Here is a 17,472-nt window from a genome sequence, read left to right on the forward strand (position 1 = left end):
GACCATCACAACCTCAGAACAGTCAGATGCAATGCATACCATGAAGATCAGCATGCAGCAAGGACCAAAGCTTCGCTGACAACACGTGCTTCAAGTGTCGTCGGATCGACGGGGCCGTGGAAAGCGGAGACGCCAAGATACTGGCCTTGCTTATTCCTGCAGACTGTCGCTGACGCACCTTGTGTTTCAGCTCTAGTGACACCGCCGTCGGCGTTGATCTTAAAATCATGCTCAACCGGAGCTAGCCAACTGCATGCCAACATGAACTGCGAACGAGCTTGGTGCAATTCCGAGGATCGTACATGCATACACCTGAGCGTTCCATGCTTGTCCCTGGTTATGTCAGCGGGGATGTAGAGTAGAGATGATGACTCCAATTCTTCCAAGAATTTTGTAACAAAGCAGGATGTGCTGGAACTGCTCATCGTGTATTACCCGCCTCCGTGCCCATCAGATAGCCCACATGTATTAGTTTACAGAGGGAGTACGTGTTAGCATCGTCCGTTTGATTTGAAATGATAACATCCATATTAGTGCCCAAACACATTTGGCCATCCGACAATCCAACAGAGAGTGTCGCCACGAATCAAGGTCAGCATGGCAGATTGAGCAAGCCGCCGTATCTGTCATCTTCCTATGATGTCGCACGTCACCCGTCGGGATAGATGTTTGAGCGAGTCGTCATGCAAAAATCGTGATCTTTGATGGCACTTTTATACCCCATAATTACTGCCATGACTTCCGGTCGACCTCGACATGGTAGTGACTTGGGATGTGTTCTAGCCGGTCTGTCCGTTTTTTTTTTGCCAATAATCTGTACGCTGATCTTACTGTAAAACACATCGTTTCTGCTTCGCCACGCGCCCTCTTCATCGCTTTTCCTTCTCGCCTTGCCGCCGTCGCCCCATCATGCCACCGCGCCGTCGGAGAAACTCGGGCTACGCAGCGTCCATGCGTGCCCCTCCGGCACCTTCTCCGTTGAGATCCGCTTCGGCGAGATGCGCCTCGGCTTCGACAATGCCGACGACACCGCCCGCGCACGACGCGGCGGCATGGCGCCTCCAGGGGCCTCGTAGGGAGATGAATTTCCCCGAGGTGATCATGCGGGAGTGGGCGCAGCGGCTCGCGCCTCCCCAGTTGCTTGGCACTGAAGAGGACTGTCGCGAGTACCGAGGCGGGAGCGCTGCCTCGGCATCGCTGAGATGGACGAGCATGCCATAGCGGTGTGGTGCCAACAATTCATGCAGGGCGTCCTCGACGAGCGTGGATTCTTTACACAAAGGAGGGTGGAGCGAGCCACCTATCGCGAGGAGCGTATGCGGAAGCAGGACACACTCTTCAATATCAAGCTCAAAGAAGCGTCGACCTGGGACCCCGACGATGAATGATGGGCTGACGCATTCATCACGATGAAGGAGTCGGAGGAGGACACCAGCAAGTCGAAGGAAGATGACAAGGAGTAGTTTTTATCCTTTTCATCTTTTTTTTATCTATGAACTATGTTTTTGTCTATGAAATATCGACGAGGAGTAATTTCTATCTATGAACTATGGTTGAAATATGGGTGGCGAGCTGAACTTTTAGCACGCCTGCTGAAGCGTTACAGCGGCGTGCTAAAATTTACAGCGTCCGGTGAAGCAAATGCCTACTCGCACGCAAAAAGACCTTTGTGCGCGTTGTAAAATTACTTTTGCGCGCCGCGCCTGCGCGCTTTTGTCGGGGATGCTCTTAGATGGATGATGCTAGCGATGAACGAGACCAAATTAAAATCTTATCTAACTGAGTTATAGTTCCCATAATTCTTTTACAGCGTCAAAATAGTGTTTTTACGCACGGAAACGACAAAGTGATTTTTCAGATGCACAAAAACACGGTATCCAATCCGAGATCCTCACCTACAACAGCCCAGATTTTACAGCACGCATAGTCCGACATCTAAAATTTGCAGTCCGGGATACCGCTTTTAGCGCGTGCGTTAAAGTTTTTCATACACATTTTATTTTAGAGCGTCTGCTAAAATGTTGTTTTCTTCTCTCAGACGCACACAAACGATGGTTTTAACACGTGGGGCATTTTTTGGGCGCGCGTTGAAGATGCTCTTCGGGTTCCTCGATCCTTCATGTCTCCATGCATTTGTAGAGAGAGATGCGGGTTGGGCCACGGTATTTTCCCTTACGAGGAGGCTCTGGCTGCTCGGCCCAGAATTTGACGCGGCCCATCCAGCCCGGCCCAGCCGACGCGGCCACGCCGCTCTCTTCTTCCTGAGCACAGAAGGAAAGCCGATCCAGTTCCAGTTCCACACACCTCCTCTCCGGCGAGCGAGAAGAGATGGCGGCGGTGCAGGTCGCGTACGCGCTCTCCGTGCCGCTCCTCTCGGTGCTGCTCGGCGGGGCAGTCGCGCTCGTCTTCCTCGCCGGCTACCTGCGCCGCAAGCGCGCCGACATCGCGCACGTGCCCCCCTCCGCCGTCGCCGCCGCCCCGGACCTGCCCAAGCAGGTCCGCCCCGCCGCCCAGAACAAGAAGGGACGGCCCCAGCACCACCACGCCTCCGCCGCCGACAAGGTCCACCCCCATCTCATCTCATCTCATCTCATCTTGTCTCCACCCCCATCTCGCTCACACGCATCCTGCATACTACTACTAGTTACATACAGGGATCCATGATCCCGCGCACATACTAGCTAGTATCGATCTTACTCTCACAGATAGGGATCCATGCTGTCTTCGGTTGCAGGCAACTGTGTTCACTACCGATTAGATTCGGAGTGTATTGTAGGAGAGCATCCATTCCTGCACTTTCTATTGGAATGTATACATGCATAGTTCAATAGACATATTGGAATGTGCGGTGAGTGTGGTCTCAGCTGAATTGTGTGTTTTCTTCCAGGAGGCGGCCAAGAAGCACCACCGCCTCGACCTCAACACCCTCAGGGGACACACCGACTGCGTCACTGCGCTTGACTTCTCCAGCGACGCCTGCAACCTAGCCACCGGTGAGCCTACCCTCAGCCTGCCATTCGATCAGGATCTATCATGCTTACGCACAGAAACGTTTTAATTTCCCCTCCTATCTATTTATTTGTCTGGCTGATATGGCAAGCCTCATTTATTTGTCTGGCTGATACGGCGCGCCTTAGTGATAAATTAAACGGTTTCCACCTGGGCACCAATCATCCAGTTTGCATAACATCACACTTGGTCGACCAATCACAGCTGCTTCCCTGAATTCGTTGTTTCATATTTATATGTTTGCTGCTCTTCTCGAGGCAGTAGCATGTGCGGATGGAGCTGTAAGGATATCTATTTGTTTTGGGCCATAACTTTCTCAAATTTTCTCGCACACTTCAGTTATTTGTCAAGCTCATGCGGCTTGTTTGGTGATAATTAAAGGATCCTGCCTTGGAATGACTCAACCAGTTTGGGAAACGTTGCATTTGATCAACCAATCATGTCCGCTTCCCCGAATTTCAGTATTTATATGTTTGCTGCATCTTCTTGTGGCAGTATGCGCGGATGGGGTTGTGAGAGTATTCAGGATCGATGATGCGTCAAGCAAGAGCTTTAAGTAAGTCATTTCATTCTATGCGAGTTATCCCTTGTTACAACATATTCTAACATGACGAGGGTTTTGCAGGATTCTGAAGATAAACTTGCCTGCTGGGGCACATCCCACTGCCATCGCTTACTCAGAAGGGTCATCATCCGTTGTTGTGGCAGCACAGGCGCTGTTAGGCTCGTCGCTCTACATGTATGCGGATGTTGGTGCTCCTCCAACTGGGGGAAACAAACAGCAGGGCAAGCTTTCTCCTCCTGAGATCAAGTGGGATCACAAAAAGATTCATGGCAAGGAATCAGTGCTGAACCTTGCGGCAGCTCGTGCGACTCATGGGACTGGTGATGGGAGCACAATAGTGATTTCTTGCTCTGAAGGTATGGGCTGTGTACATTCTTAAGATTGTTTCCGTTTTAAGTAGTTACTCATGAATCAGGATTGCTTACTGCAATAAGTAGCCTCTAAATCAAGATGCAATGAGCTGCGAACATGCATAATTAATGTGTCAATTTAGATCTTAATTTTTATTTTACCATTCATTATTTCGCCATGAATCGTAATACTGTATATGAGCTAGAGCTTTTTTCATGTATGCTGCAAGCAGTACTGTACAGTGTAGAATGCATAATAAACTAGTAAGCTTTACTGAAATTTACTAAACTAGTAAGCTTTAATGAGTAACGCTGCACCATGTTTCACTTACATATATGGGAATACACGAATGCCAGACTTTCTTTTGTGAAAAACAAAAATGCTAGACTTGCAGGAGGAGGGTAAACAAAAATCCACAGGCCTCCTCCTGTAAGTCTGCCATTGCTCTTGGAAGTAATATACACTCTTCATAACTAAGTGCTGATTAACGGGTGCATGGTGACCTGACCCGTCTCTAATTAGCCTGGATCTTTCAGGTGCATGCATATAGTGGGATTGAGGGTAGCAAGGACTTTTTCTTTTCTTGGGGCTGGTATGATGTTTTGAAACGCCAGTTTATAAAACTGGATCAGTGAGGGAAATAGTCAACCATCTGCCTCACCATTCAGTTGTCCCGATCAACCTGTCGAACTACTCTACAGAATTAATTGGGCATCAATTTTTGGTCATTTTGTATTTATATTCTTTGAAAAGACCTAATAGGTTGTTACTTGCTTGCAATACCATTAGAATGAATTGATAGTCCAACTGGTGTTGTGCTTTCTGCGTGCACGTGATGCTATCGGTTGAGGTTCTCTGTTTGGCACTCCACGGTGTTTCTCTTCCCAATCTGGTAGCTGGCAAATTAAAGTCGCACTTATTTTTGCTATTGGGTAGCATGTGAAACGTGGAGCCCCCCCATGCTTCGATCGAGGAAATGGGCAGTTATGGCATGTTTAGGGGCAGTTATAGAAAAAAACGCCTCTGCTTTCCTTTCTTGATCCATGAGCCTGAAGTTGTGCATCTATTTTTTTTTGTGAATAAAGTTATGCTTCTATTTGTTTTGCATCTATTATTTGCAAAGCAACATGCATTTTTTTATGCAACACATGTGCACTAGAAATATGCAGACATATCATAAATTTACAAGATATAATTGTGTGACATTGTGGACTTCATTCCAGATTACAAGTTCTATTTTATATTAACATTTCTTTTTGAAAAATGTTGCAGCAACTGATATCAAAATATGGCATGGAAAGAGTGGCAAAGAGTTGGGAACAGTTGACACTAATCAGTTAAAAAACAATATGGCTGACATATCCCCAAATGGCCGCTTCATTGCTGCTGCAGCTTTCACAGCTGATGTTAAGGTTGGTAGTGTTCATTGTAATAAAACTCACTATTTTGCTCATCGACTGTTTTCCTGTTATGATAATATCCACATGTTCTTTAGGTGTGGGAGATTGTTTATTCGAAGGATAGTTCAGTGAAGGAGGTTAACAGGGTTATGCAACTCAAGGGTCACAAGGTCAAATTCGTCCCTGCTTACATTTTTTTTACGCAAGTTTCAATCTATTCCTGTGAGTGGAGTCTGACAAGTTTTGAATTCAGAGTGCTGTTACTAGTTTGTGTTTCACTCCGGATTCTGAGAAGATTATTACTGCATCAAAAGATGGTACCATTCGAGTATGGAATATCAATGGTATGTGCTATATTTACCAACCGTTGTGCTTGTTGCTTTTTACTCCCTCTGTTCCTAAATATAAGTCTTTTTAGAGGTTCTACTAAAAAACTACATACGGATGTATTTAGACATACTTTAGAATATAGATTCACTCATTTTGCTCCGTATGTAGTCTTCTAATGAAATCTCTAAAAAGACTTATATTTAGGAACGGAGGGAGTAATATGTTAACCCTGTTTACTGGAAGTTGACATAAAGTCATTCAGCTTCTTTTCCCTCCGTAAAGAAATATAAGAGCGTTTGGATCACTACATTTTAAAGGAGTATTTTTATATATATCCCATATGCCCTTCTGCTCCCGAGCTCATTTGAGCTCGGTGAACAGTAAATCGAAAAACGTTCAAAAAATTCTGTTTTTTTTTGAGACCAACATTGACAAAGTTTTAAGTGTAATTTTTTTTGGTATGAAATAACATTCCTACAAGTCGTGGCAAAAAAAACAAAATCGATACTCTGAAAATGCGCTTTTCAGAGCATCAATTTTGTTTTTTTTTGCTAAACCTTGTAGGAATGTTATTTTATGCCCATTTTTTTCACGCACTTAAAACTTTTGTCAATGTTGGTCTTAATTTTTTTTGGATTTTTTGAACTTTTTTTGAATTTTGTTCGATTTTACTGTTCACCAAACTCAAATGAGCTCGGGAGCAGAAACTCTGCGTCCTATTTTCTCATTCTTTTTGGGATTGCTCGGTCTACATCAAGGATAATGCATGAAAACCTTTTTATTTTTTGCGTTTCTTCACCAAGGTAGATGAGCCCTTCTTTAAAGAAAACGTTAATCAATCAGTTTAGGCTATTGAGGTGTAGTGGACATGGCTAAAGTTGTCACATTTGCATGATTATATAGTCTCTTTTGAGGTCATGGTACTTGTCAACTGTTAGCCTGTTTTTTTCAGATGCTGCAGTGTACAACTCTTTCTCCGGAGTTAATGATTTCTGTTACTTCTGCAGTAAGGTATCACCTTGACGAGGATCCCAAAACCTTGAGAGTATTGCCAGTCCCTCTGCATGATTCGAAAGGCTCTACTTGCCTGTATGAACACATGGGCATCTCCCCAGATGGTATAGTTCTGGCTGTGACAAGTGGATCGACGTTGCAATGGCTATGTGCAGAAACTGGTGTGGTTTTGGATACAGCCGAGAAGGCTCATGAAGGTGTGTAATTTTTTATATTTTCCAGGGTGAATCCTCTTTAGGTTCTCCTGCTCTAAAAGAAAGATGTATGAGCTGACGTGTTTTCTGTATATACTCAGGTGCTATTTCTGGCATTGCTTGGGCTCCACGGACTATTCCAAATGGTAATGTTTTATCTACATTTCTTTGTGATATGCATCTCTGTTGTTTGCTAGATTTTGCACTAGGGTTTTTAGGAATCTGCTTAGGTTAGGTTAGTGGCGCGAATACAATGGCAAATGTGTACTGGGATCTGTTTAGTTTGTCAGCCCTTGGGTCAGCGCAATACTACCGATATATGATCTGATAGGTGATGCACTTCATGTGTCGTGCTCGCTCATCCATCATGTCACCATCTGTAAACTATTTGATGTGGTTTTCTGTTGTAGAGTTCCAGCCTGGATATGTGTTTACGTTGTCTAAATCACTTTGTTTGTTGATTATCTCAGGTGGTGCTCCTGCTTTTGTGTTAGCAAGTTGTGGGGACGACAAAAAGGTGAAACTGTGGTTAGCTCCTGAGGTCAGTTCGACATAAGCATCTCGATGGTGTCCTGCTCATCCTCTACAAGATAGGGAACAAAAAGAAACAAGGGCAGAGGTTATCGCGGTTTGGTTCCCTTGAGAGTAGCCGTGAGCTCTTACTGGCGAGAGTTGTCAAACATAGCGAGAGTTACAGAAAAAGAGATAGCATTGTACTATAGTTTCTCTGTGAATCTGTTGTTTTCTGGAAGTAACTTAAAAGTTTTTCTGGGGATGGTTTCGAATCCGTGCGACTATGTGCTAATGCTCAAGCCCCATAGTTTCTGCGGAATGCCTTCATGCTTTCGAAATGTTACATTTTGATGGACAGAATGACTAAATTATGGAGGAAACGAATGTTTTGGGAATGTCAAATAAGTCCTTCGCACCAACCTTTTAACCATACTCCCTCCGTTCCAAAATAACTATCTTAAGCTTAGTACAATTTTATACTAGAGTTAGTATAAAGTATTTTGGGACGGAGGGAGTACTTCATTAGATAACTATCCGCAGGTTCTATGCACTTATATACTTCCTCTGGTCTTTTTACTTCGTATATTAGATTTGTGTCAAGTCAAACTTCACAAAAATTGACCAAATATATATTAAAAAATATCAAGATCTATAATATCAAATATACATTTCATAAAACTATATTTTTTAACGAATCTAACAGTATTGATTTGGTATTGTGAGCGTTTGATACATTTTTTATAGGTTTAGTCAAATTAAAGATACTTTAATTTCGGACAAAATTAATATGCAGACTAAATAGGACCGGATGAAGCACCTTAATTTGCTCTGTTTTTTATTTGCCAAGCAAGAGGTACGTACAATGAATACAAATTTTTCGGCTATGGGCTTTTCGCCCTACAACAAGAGCATCTCTGGCAGACCCGTATAACGTCCCGTCCCGTAAAATAACTGTCAAAATAAGGGTCGGGACGGAAAATGCTGCCAAATCAGATCCCGCAAACTCGTTCGACTCGTAAATTTTTTTGAGGGGCGCGGCAAAATCCCCTCCTCGACTCGCGAAAACACAGATTTCCACCTCGCCTATACAGTGCCCTGTATCGCATGGAAACGGTTGGCGGGACGGGCATTTCAGCCCACGCCCTTTCCCCACCCCCGCCGCGCCGCCATTGGTTCTCCCAGCCCGCCGCCGGCTCTGGGGCGCCGCTACCAGCCGAATCTTCGGGGCAAATCGCGCCGCTGGTTCGCCGCTTCCCTCTTCCGCCGAACCGCTGCACCGGCTCCCCCGGAGCCGCCTATCCACGGTGGCGGGAGAGCCACCGCCGGAGATGGACTTGAGCCTATGCGAGAAGTTTCTTCTTGAGGATTCATCCTCTTCGGATGACTCAGATGTTGAGATGATGCTTCTCACATTTCGCTAGCACACCTTGGTGATGGCCCTTGCCGCGAAGGAGCACGAAGACGAGAACCGAAAGAGGCGGCGTGGATCGACTGTCGGCCGTCTTTGCATTCCTCGGAATCGCCATCTCGGCAACGAGATGCTGATGCGAGACTACTTCGCCGCCAATCAACATACCCGCCGCACCTCTTCCTGAGAAGGTACCGTATGCGCAGATCCCTCTTTGTTAAAATTGTTCAAGCTTGCGAGGCCAATTGTCGATATTTTACTCAAAGAAGGAATGTCGTGGGCTTGAAGGGATTTAGTGCATATCAGAAAATCTTGACAGCTATGAAGGTAATTTCATACGGCGTTCCGGCTGACTATACCGACGAGTACCTTCGCATTGGGGAAGATAGTACAATTGAGTCACTACGTAGGTTTGCGAAAGTGATTGTTCGTGTCTTTGGTCCTCAATATCTTCGCGCACCGAACGAGGAAGACACAAAAAAATTGATGGCATTTAACGAAAGAAGAGGTTGACCTGGCATGCTAGGAAGCATAGATTGTATGCATTGGACTTGGAAAAATTGCCCAAAAGCATGGCAGGGAATGCATTGTGGCAAGTCTCGTGATGCAAAAATTGTGCTGGAGGCCGTAGCTTTACATGATTTATGAATTTGGCATTGTTTTTTTGGTATGCCACGTACTCTAAATGATATTAATGTGTTGCAACGGTCTCATTTGATTGCTAGACTTGCTAGTGGTGATGCTCCCGCTTGCAACTACACTATCAGTGGGCATGAATACACAAAAGGATACTATATTGTAGATGGTATATACCTTTCTTGGTGCACATTTGTGAAGAGCATCAAAGACCCCAAAAGTAGAAAAGAGTCTGAATTCGCAAGGGCACAAGAGGCAGCCCGAAAAGACATTGAAAGAGCATTTGGGGTTTTGCAATCTAGGTTTTCCATTGTTCGTGGTCCTGCTCGGTTTTGGGACAAGCGATCCTTAAAAAACATCATGACATGCTATGTTATTCTCCACAATATGATTCTCGAAGATGAGAGAGGCATGAACTTGGAGTTCTTCTATGAAAATGTGGGCAGCCATGTCAAACTAGCTAGAGAGCCTAACTGAATTAGAGCTTTTCTTTAGACCTATAGGGAGATTGAAAATGCAAACACCCACTGTCAACTTCAGAAAGATCTCATTGAGGACCATTGGCAAAGGGCTGGGGAATAGTATCATTCCATTTTCCATTCATTTTCATTTCATTCATGTGTGATTTGTGTACGGGGACAAGTTTTGTATTCATGTGTGACATTCATTTAGTTTGCTACCGTGATTTGAATAAGTATTGTACTTTGGATGATTACTGTATTTGTAGTATTGGCATTCTAGTTACTCTGCACATGATGAGTAATTCTTATTTACGGGGTATTCGGTTTGCGGGTCAACAGGGTAGCGCCCGAGCAGACCCCGCATTGAAGATCCGTATAGTAGCATCTTCTGTGAACATGCTTTTATACAGCTCTGTTTTGGGGGGTCTGCCTCTGTCCGCACCCGCGCCGGCCCGCAAAACTCGTTTTTCTCGAACTGTAAACGGCTTTTGCGGGTTCGCATTATACGGGGTCTGCTAGAGATGCTCTAAGCAGCCAAAAAAGGTACACATATAGTGCAGTATGAAAGTATCAACAACATAGCCATGGAGATCACCATTTTCTAGTTTCATTTGTAGTCCCACACATTCAAGCGTATTTGTGTTTAAAGGTTCACCGTGAATTTAGAGCACAATTCTAGATTTTATTTCCTTTTGTTTCTTCTTTTGACATAGAGAACAATAAGAAAAGAAAAAGAAACTCTGCTTTTTAAACTAGTTTGCAAAGACATAAACTATGAACCTAGAGTTGGGGGTGTATAGATACAATTACAATCTTTAATTATTACATAGCAATTTTAAGAAATTATACGGATTATGAAAATGAGCCTAACAATTGCAAAGATGATTCTAGTGCTAGCAGTAGTTCGACATCAACAATAACGAGTAGAAATGCAAGTAAGCATAATATGATATAAGTAACAACAAATAACCACAAGCAGAGAATCAGGGTTAGGGATAACCGCAACTATAGAGACATTAGTACGATTAATATTGCTCTAATTTCTAAGAAACTTGTTTCCCTTGTTTCGATGGATTATAGTCCGATTAGCCTTTGTGATGTAATTTACAAGATCATTGCGAAAACCCTTGCAAATAGGCTCAGACCTCATCTTTCATATTACATTGACCCTGCTCAACAAACTTTTACAGAGGATAGAAGAATTAGTAATAACATCATTATCACGCGGGAAAATACACATTCATTTGCGATCAAATCTTGGAAACAACAATCTTTTATGCTTAAGATTGATCTTGCTAAAGCTTTCGACCATGTTGAATGGAATTTCATTGTCTCTGCTCTCGCGCACAAAGAGATGCATGGAGCATTTTATACATTTAATCTATGCTTGCATGTCTTCTCATATGTTCTCTGGCATCATTAATGGTCAAACGTTTTAGAAATTCAGTAGTAGCATGGGTATTAGACAGGGATGTCTGTTGCCTCCCTATCTATTTGTGTTGGCCATCAAAGAACTCTCTATGTCGCTCAATGATGCTATGACAGCTAACAATCTACATGGTATAGTGCTTGGACCAAATTGCCCCCTATTCATTCTCTCTCTTGTAGATGATCTCCTCGTTTGTATAACACCATCTACTTGTACTTTATAAAGATTTCGGTCATCCCAAAAGTAATGTCGTAAATCATAGAAGATTTCTTTTGTTGATAGATGAAGCTAGGCGGAATATATTTAGCAACAATGTAATTAGCATAATCCGCATATCAAGGAGTACTACATGAAGTGTTTATAACATCAAGTTTCTCATCAGGAAAATTATCATCAATAGGCACTGGGTCATCATGAACATTTTCCATCCTAGACAAGTTATCAACTACAGGGTTGTGAGCTCCCTTCCTATCAATGATATGCAAATCAAATTCTTGGAGCAATAGCACCCTGAAAGTGCGTTATATCGACTAGAGGGGGGTGAATAGGCGATTTTTACAATTTCATCACTGAGGAAATTCCTAGTGAGGAAAGTTCTCAGTCATGAACCGAGTGCGGCGGAAATAGTACTAAGTTAGAGCTGCAAAAACGTATACAACAAAGTACTCAACGTGATTACAGAGAATCGTTTTGCGCAGGTCACAAGTACAGGATAAGCAGGTGAAGAATAACTCAGGTGAAGAATTTGAGGTGAGGAATTCAGAGAAAGTCTTTAGTCAAATTCTTCAAACAGTATAAATGAAAGTCTTCAACATGCAATTGATGAAATGAGAGTGTTGAGGAAATAGAACCAGTAGCTCGATGAAGACAATTGTTGATGACCCAGTTCCAACTGCTGTGACAGTTGTACGTCTGGTTTGGAGTGGCTTGGTATGGAAACCAAAGGACACACAATCCCGAGATACATAGTACCTTCCATATTCTCCTTGAGCTAAGGACACACAGTCCTCGCCCAACACTCGTGGTAAGTCTTCAGGGCAGACTTATAAACCCTCACAAACTCGGTCACCCGACGATCCACAATTGACTGCTGGATGCTCTAGACCATGACGCCTAGCCGTCTGGAGGATGCACGGTCCTCAAAGGTAACAAGTGTCGGTTCCACACAGGAATAACTTCTTCAGTGATGCTCAATCACTTGGTTTTTGGTTTGGGTTTGGGTGTTTGGGGTATTTCCTCACTTGATGATTTTCACTCAAAGACTCTAAGGAATATGAGTTGCTCTAAATGACAAGTGTTAGTTTCCCTCGGAGAAACCAACCAGCTAGTGATTGTGAGGGGCGACTATTTATAGCCTCGGAGCATCCCGACATGATTTGACATAAATGCCCTTTAATAATATGTCCGTTGGGTGGATATGATCTGGGACAGATGGCGCGTGGCGAGGCAATGGTCGGAACTTTCAACTGTGAAAGTCAACATGTCTCTCATGTTCCTCACTTTGAGGATTTGGTAGATGTGTAGGTTTGGATTGAGCATCATGAGGAAATTCCTTCCATAGTTTTACCTCGACCCCCTTTAAGAGTACGGTGTTCCTATGATTCAAGTATAAAAAAATGAAACAGAAAGAGTAAATCTTCAAGCTTCAAAGTCTTCAGTGTATTTTCTTTGGAACACACTGAATTCCTCATCTTCAATATCTTCATGAGTAATATCAATTTCTTCGCAATTTCTTCACGATCAAAGTCTTCAGGGAAAGACCAAAGTCTTCACCCGAAGACATGCACTTTAAGGGGTTGATATTCACCGAATAACTCAAACTCCTTAGCGACTTATAGAGCCTGTCTACAATTACAAACATATCAATCTCTTAACATATAGGTCTTCAAACCACCAAAACCATTAAGGGGCACTAGATGCACTTACAATCTCCCCCTTTTTGGTGGCTGATGACAAATAGGTTAAGTTTTCAACGGGGATAATAATATGAAATGAAAGTATTGAGTTTGAGGAATTTGAAGGTAAGATACAGAGAAACTCCCCATGAAGATGTGTATGTTTTGAGGAATTTGCTTTGAACAACAAATACACATTGCTGATATATATCATGGATATCTCCCCCTGTATCTTGTAATTCATGCATGCATTTGACATATAGTTTGAGGAATTTGAAATGCATGATGAAAAATGGTGTGTGACGAATTTCAGCATGCATGCATTAATTAACTTGAGAAATAAGCATGCGAGGAAAAACGTTCAAAAGTGTCAGAACACCATCAGGCTTAAGTTACAACTCATTACATCAAATACTTCAGAAGAACCAAGAGTTGTAGCTTAATAAAGTTTATAAGCCCATAAATTTAACCCGCTTGAAGACTAACACTCAGATTTATCCCCCTTTGTCATCAAGTGACGAAAAGGGACGAAACTGAGGACTAACACCCATGAAGAACTTCACTTCTATGTTGAAGTAGAGGCGCGAGCATTCTTTGAGTCAGACTTCCTTGTTGGGCTAGTTGCAGTATCCGCAAGTTCTTCATCTGAATCAACAGTGCCGAATGAATAAACTGAGCTGTCCACGAAGTCAGGAACTGGAATATTCTTGAATTTCTTATTTGGTGTCCATGACCAATCAAAGTCGCGAATGAATTCCAATTCTTCAAGTTGCTTTGGAGTTTTCAGGTGGGACAATATGGCCCAAGTGCGATCACATACCTCATGAAGATAAGAGTGATTTTTCTTTACAACATTTTGAGTATCATTGAGGGTTTTCACAATATAGCCAAACTAGTGTTTCACCCAGTTATGGTTGTGATCGACTTTCTGATGAAGACCGAGGAGAAGCTCTTTGTTAGTCATCACCCTTGGGGCAGTTAGACTTGGAGGTTTTTCTCTCCCATTAGATTCTTGAGTGGCAGTATCATCATATTAGGAGTAGGAGGCAGCCTTGCGAAATTGACCATCCAGTGCCGATTTCCTTCATCAATCATTGAATTGCCTTTGCCCTCAACTGGTTCAAAAGATTTCTTGATGACTTTGAGAGGTGGCAAATAACCGAGGTGATTCTTATAGTTAGCTTGGTAGTTGATGGCAGATCTGTTCCTGATGAAACTCATGATCCAAGGCACATAAATCTTTAGCTCAAATGGTGACAAAGCATTGTCAGCCAAAGTCCTCAAGAAGAAATTGTGAAGGTTCATTTTGATGCCATGAATGACATTGAACAGGATGTTCTTCATGATTCCAACAACATCTTCTTTCTTATCATGCCCTTTAATAGGTGCGATGGAATATGCCAATATTCTGTAGACAGTTTGGAGCACATATTTCAATTCCTTCACTAGGAATCTAGTCCTTGGAGGTTGGCCCAGAGCCAAAGGTTTCATGAGGACCTCCATTAGCTAATTTGGCAACTCTCTTTCATCATATATGTTAATTGATTCATGTGAAGGAATTGAGATTGGTAAAGCTCGAAGCAATTCTGTGGCTAGAGCTTTGTAGTGAGTGTCCTTTGTCATCCAGTCCAAGACCCAAGAGTTGATGTTTTTGGGGTCACCTGAGATATGCAGTGTGGCATAGAACTGGAGAATAATATTTGTATTCCAGTCAGTGATATCTGTGCAGAATGGCAGTAGCCCGACTTCGTGAAGAACACTCAGTACTGGGCTGAAGCAGGGAATTTTCTCCTTATCACAATGAGGAATGTGCGTGTGATGAAATATCTTCCTCTTCCCACAAAGCACAACAACATAGTAATTAAGTTGAGTTCTGGTCCAAAACTTCCTGTGCCTGATACGAAGCTTGTCGTAAGGATTTTCTCCAGCGAAGAAATGATGTTCATCATAGAAGTCTGCTTTCAGAAACTTTGGCCTCTTTGAGCAGGGATGATGAGGCTTTGGTTGAAGATTTTGATGTTGAATTTCATCTTGAGGAATTTTGGCCACCACAATTGCAGTTTCAGGATTTGCAACTACAATTGCAGTTTCATCAGTAACATTTTTATCCTGTGCCGAGGCATTTTCATCAGGGGCTTGTTTTTCAGCTTGAGGAATTTACTGTGACGAAGGAGTAGATGCAGTTTCTGGTACAACAGTTTCCTTTTCAGTTTCTTCACCTGATGCAGCTGATTCTTGGCTGGTGCTGATTTCACATGTGAGCTCTTTTCTTCAGAGCCACTCAGAATTTCTCTAGCTGAAGGAGATGCAGGAGTTTGAGGAATTTGAGTGGTCATTGGCGAGTTTGGGTGAGCCTTTTCCCAAAACTCATCATGGATAACAGGTGTGCTGCTGCCAATGTCTTCATCAGCCTCCTTTTCTTGAGTAGTCATTTTTGGATTTTGAGGAGGAGGTGTTGAGACTTGAGGAATTTGATCAGCTTGAATTTCCTCATCTATTGGTGTCGATGCAGCAGAGCGATTGTCATCCATTTCCTCATCCTGTTCTGGAATGATGTGCTCTTCACCAAATGGTACAATCATGTATGATGGTGCAACACTGAGGGGAGTCACATCCACTGGAGTTGATGATGTAGCAGGTAGAGTCTTCAGGCGTTTTTCCTGTGAAGACTTTGAAGGTTTTGATGCCTTTGTCTTCTTTTCTTTCTTCTCAGCAACTTTTGTTTTCTTCGCATCTGATGCAGACAGAAGAGTCACTTTGTTCATCTTTGAAGACATTGGTGAAGGAGCATTTTCATCAGGCATTGCATGAGCAGTGTCAGGCCTGGCAGATTCTTTAGCAGGAATATTCTGTGTAACTCCATCAGCAGTTGGTTCTTCATCTTCATCAGAATCAGCTAGTTGTACAGTATAGATGGGCTGAGGATTTGTTGGTTGCTTTGGGGCAGCAACCCTGCTGTTGTATTCATCAATTGCTTGAGTTGAGGCTTTGACAAACCTCACTTTGACACCCTTTTTGGTCCGCATGAAGACTTGTATATTTGTCAGTGAGGGTTTTCATCTCTGCCTGAGTAGAAACAAGTTTCTCAGGTGTCAGGTTAAGTATGTTTTGCTTCAATTACTTCTCCTTTTTAACCTTTGCAGCTCGAGCTTGTTTGGATTGCTGATCCTTCCACTTTGCTTCATTGATGAATGAAGTAACCATGTGACTGAGTCCAGGTGGAAGTTTCAAATCATCAATTGGTGTGTTTGGATCCTCATACCAAAGGTCGATGAAGTTCAGCACCACTTTCGGATCCAGTGCGAGGGGAATGGTGTTGCCTGTAGCTTGAGCAACCCTTTCTTGTTTGTTTCTTATGATGGCTTGAAGTGTTTCATCATCATATCCCTCACTTCCTTCTGATGCAGAAGGGATGTTGATAACATTGCTTGGGCTGGGCCTTGTTCCTCTTCCAGCAGTCATCTTTGTCTTTAGTATGCCAGGTGAAGAATTGAGAGCTGAGCCTAAGGCAGATGGTACTAAGGAATTTGGATTTCCAGTTTGATGCTGCCTGAGCTGTGATTGCAGAGGAGGTGAAGACTTTGCTACAGTTGAGGACTTGGCAACAGTTTTTGCTTCTTTCTCAGGAATTTGCTCTTTTGACAATGTTGTTGAGGGTTTTGACTTGAGACCTGGTTTGACAATCAGGACCTTCTTCTGAGGTAATTCTGTAGCAGAAGCCTCAACAGCAGAAGAGGTGGCAGCAGCAGCTGCAGCAGCAGAATCCTCGTTAAACTTTGTTACAACAATTTTTGCCTTGTTCTGCAGCTTAGAAAAATACTTGTCTTTTTCCTCAGGATAGTCTTCAATGGTGGCTACGCTGGAGGGATGTGTAGTTTGTTGGTCTTCCTGCGGCAATCTTTTGTAGGGAGGTTTGAGGGCAAACTCCTTGGCATAATTTGGAGTGACATAACGGTATTCCTTCCACTCTTTTGCCCGTCCGCGTTCAATCTTTTGAAGCCCAATCTTGCGTTTTGCAGTGGTCTCTTTCCCATGAATTTCTTCATCAAGCGTGCAGTACTCAGCATATATATCCTCTGGAATTTCAAAAGCAGTGTTCTACTCAAGTTTCTTGCCACCCTTATGTTTTCTGTCTTCCTCCATTTTCTTCAGCTGAGGTTTTTGCTGAGGAATTTGTATTCTTGAGGAATCTGAGGACACAGGTAATGTTTCTTCAAGAAGTGTTGCAAATGAGTTAAGTTGATGAGAACCTGGTGATTCATCAGCT

General features: G+C 43.1%; 1 protein-coding gene across 1 annotated transcript; it reads left to right on the forward strand.

Annotated features, from left to right (window-relative positions):
- The first annotated feature begins 2,278 nt into the window (after positions 1-2,278).
- On the forward strand, positions 2,279-7,778 carry LOC123395224 (transducin beta-like protein 2). The gene is made up of 10 exons (XM_045090179.1): positions 2,279-2,562; positions 2,888-2,993; positions 3,505-3,565; positions 3,635-3,930; positions 5,198-5,337; positions 5,421-5,495; positions 5,579-5,669; positions 6,663-6,866; positions 6,965-7,009; positions 7,334-7,778. Exons 1-10 carry the CDS (start codon positions 2,329-2,331, stop codon positions 7,417-7,419), a joined length of 1,338 nt encoding a protein of 445 aa, XP_044946114.1. The 5' UTR covers positions 2,279-2,328; the 3' UTR covers positions 7,420-7,778.
- Positions 7,779-17,472: the final 9,694 nt, after the last annotated feature.

The sequence above is a fragment of the Hordeum vulgare genome, chromosome 5H, assembly GCF_904849725.1.
Source record: "Hordeum vulgare subsp. vulgare chromosome 5H, MorexV3_pseudomolecules_assembly, whole genome shotgun sequence".
NCBI lineage: Eukaryota > Viridiplantae > Streptophyta > Magnoliopsida > Poales > Poaceae > Hordeum > Hordeum vulgare.

Bases quoted from the DNA above. Each gene is read 5' to 3' on its own strand.
- LOC123395224 (XM_045090179.1), top strand. From the start codon at position 2,329: ATGGCGGCGGTGCAGGTCGCGTACGCGCTCTCCGTGCCGCTCCTCTCG. The intron at 2,563-2,887 runs GTCCACCCCCAT...GTTTTCTTCCAG, and splicing joins ACGCCTCCGCCGCCGACAAG to GAGGCGGCCAAGAAGCACCA. The intron at 7,010-7,333 runs GTAATGTTTTAT...TGATTATCTCAG, and splicing joins TCCACGGACTATTCCAAATG to GTGGTGCTCCTGCTTTTGTG.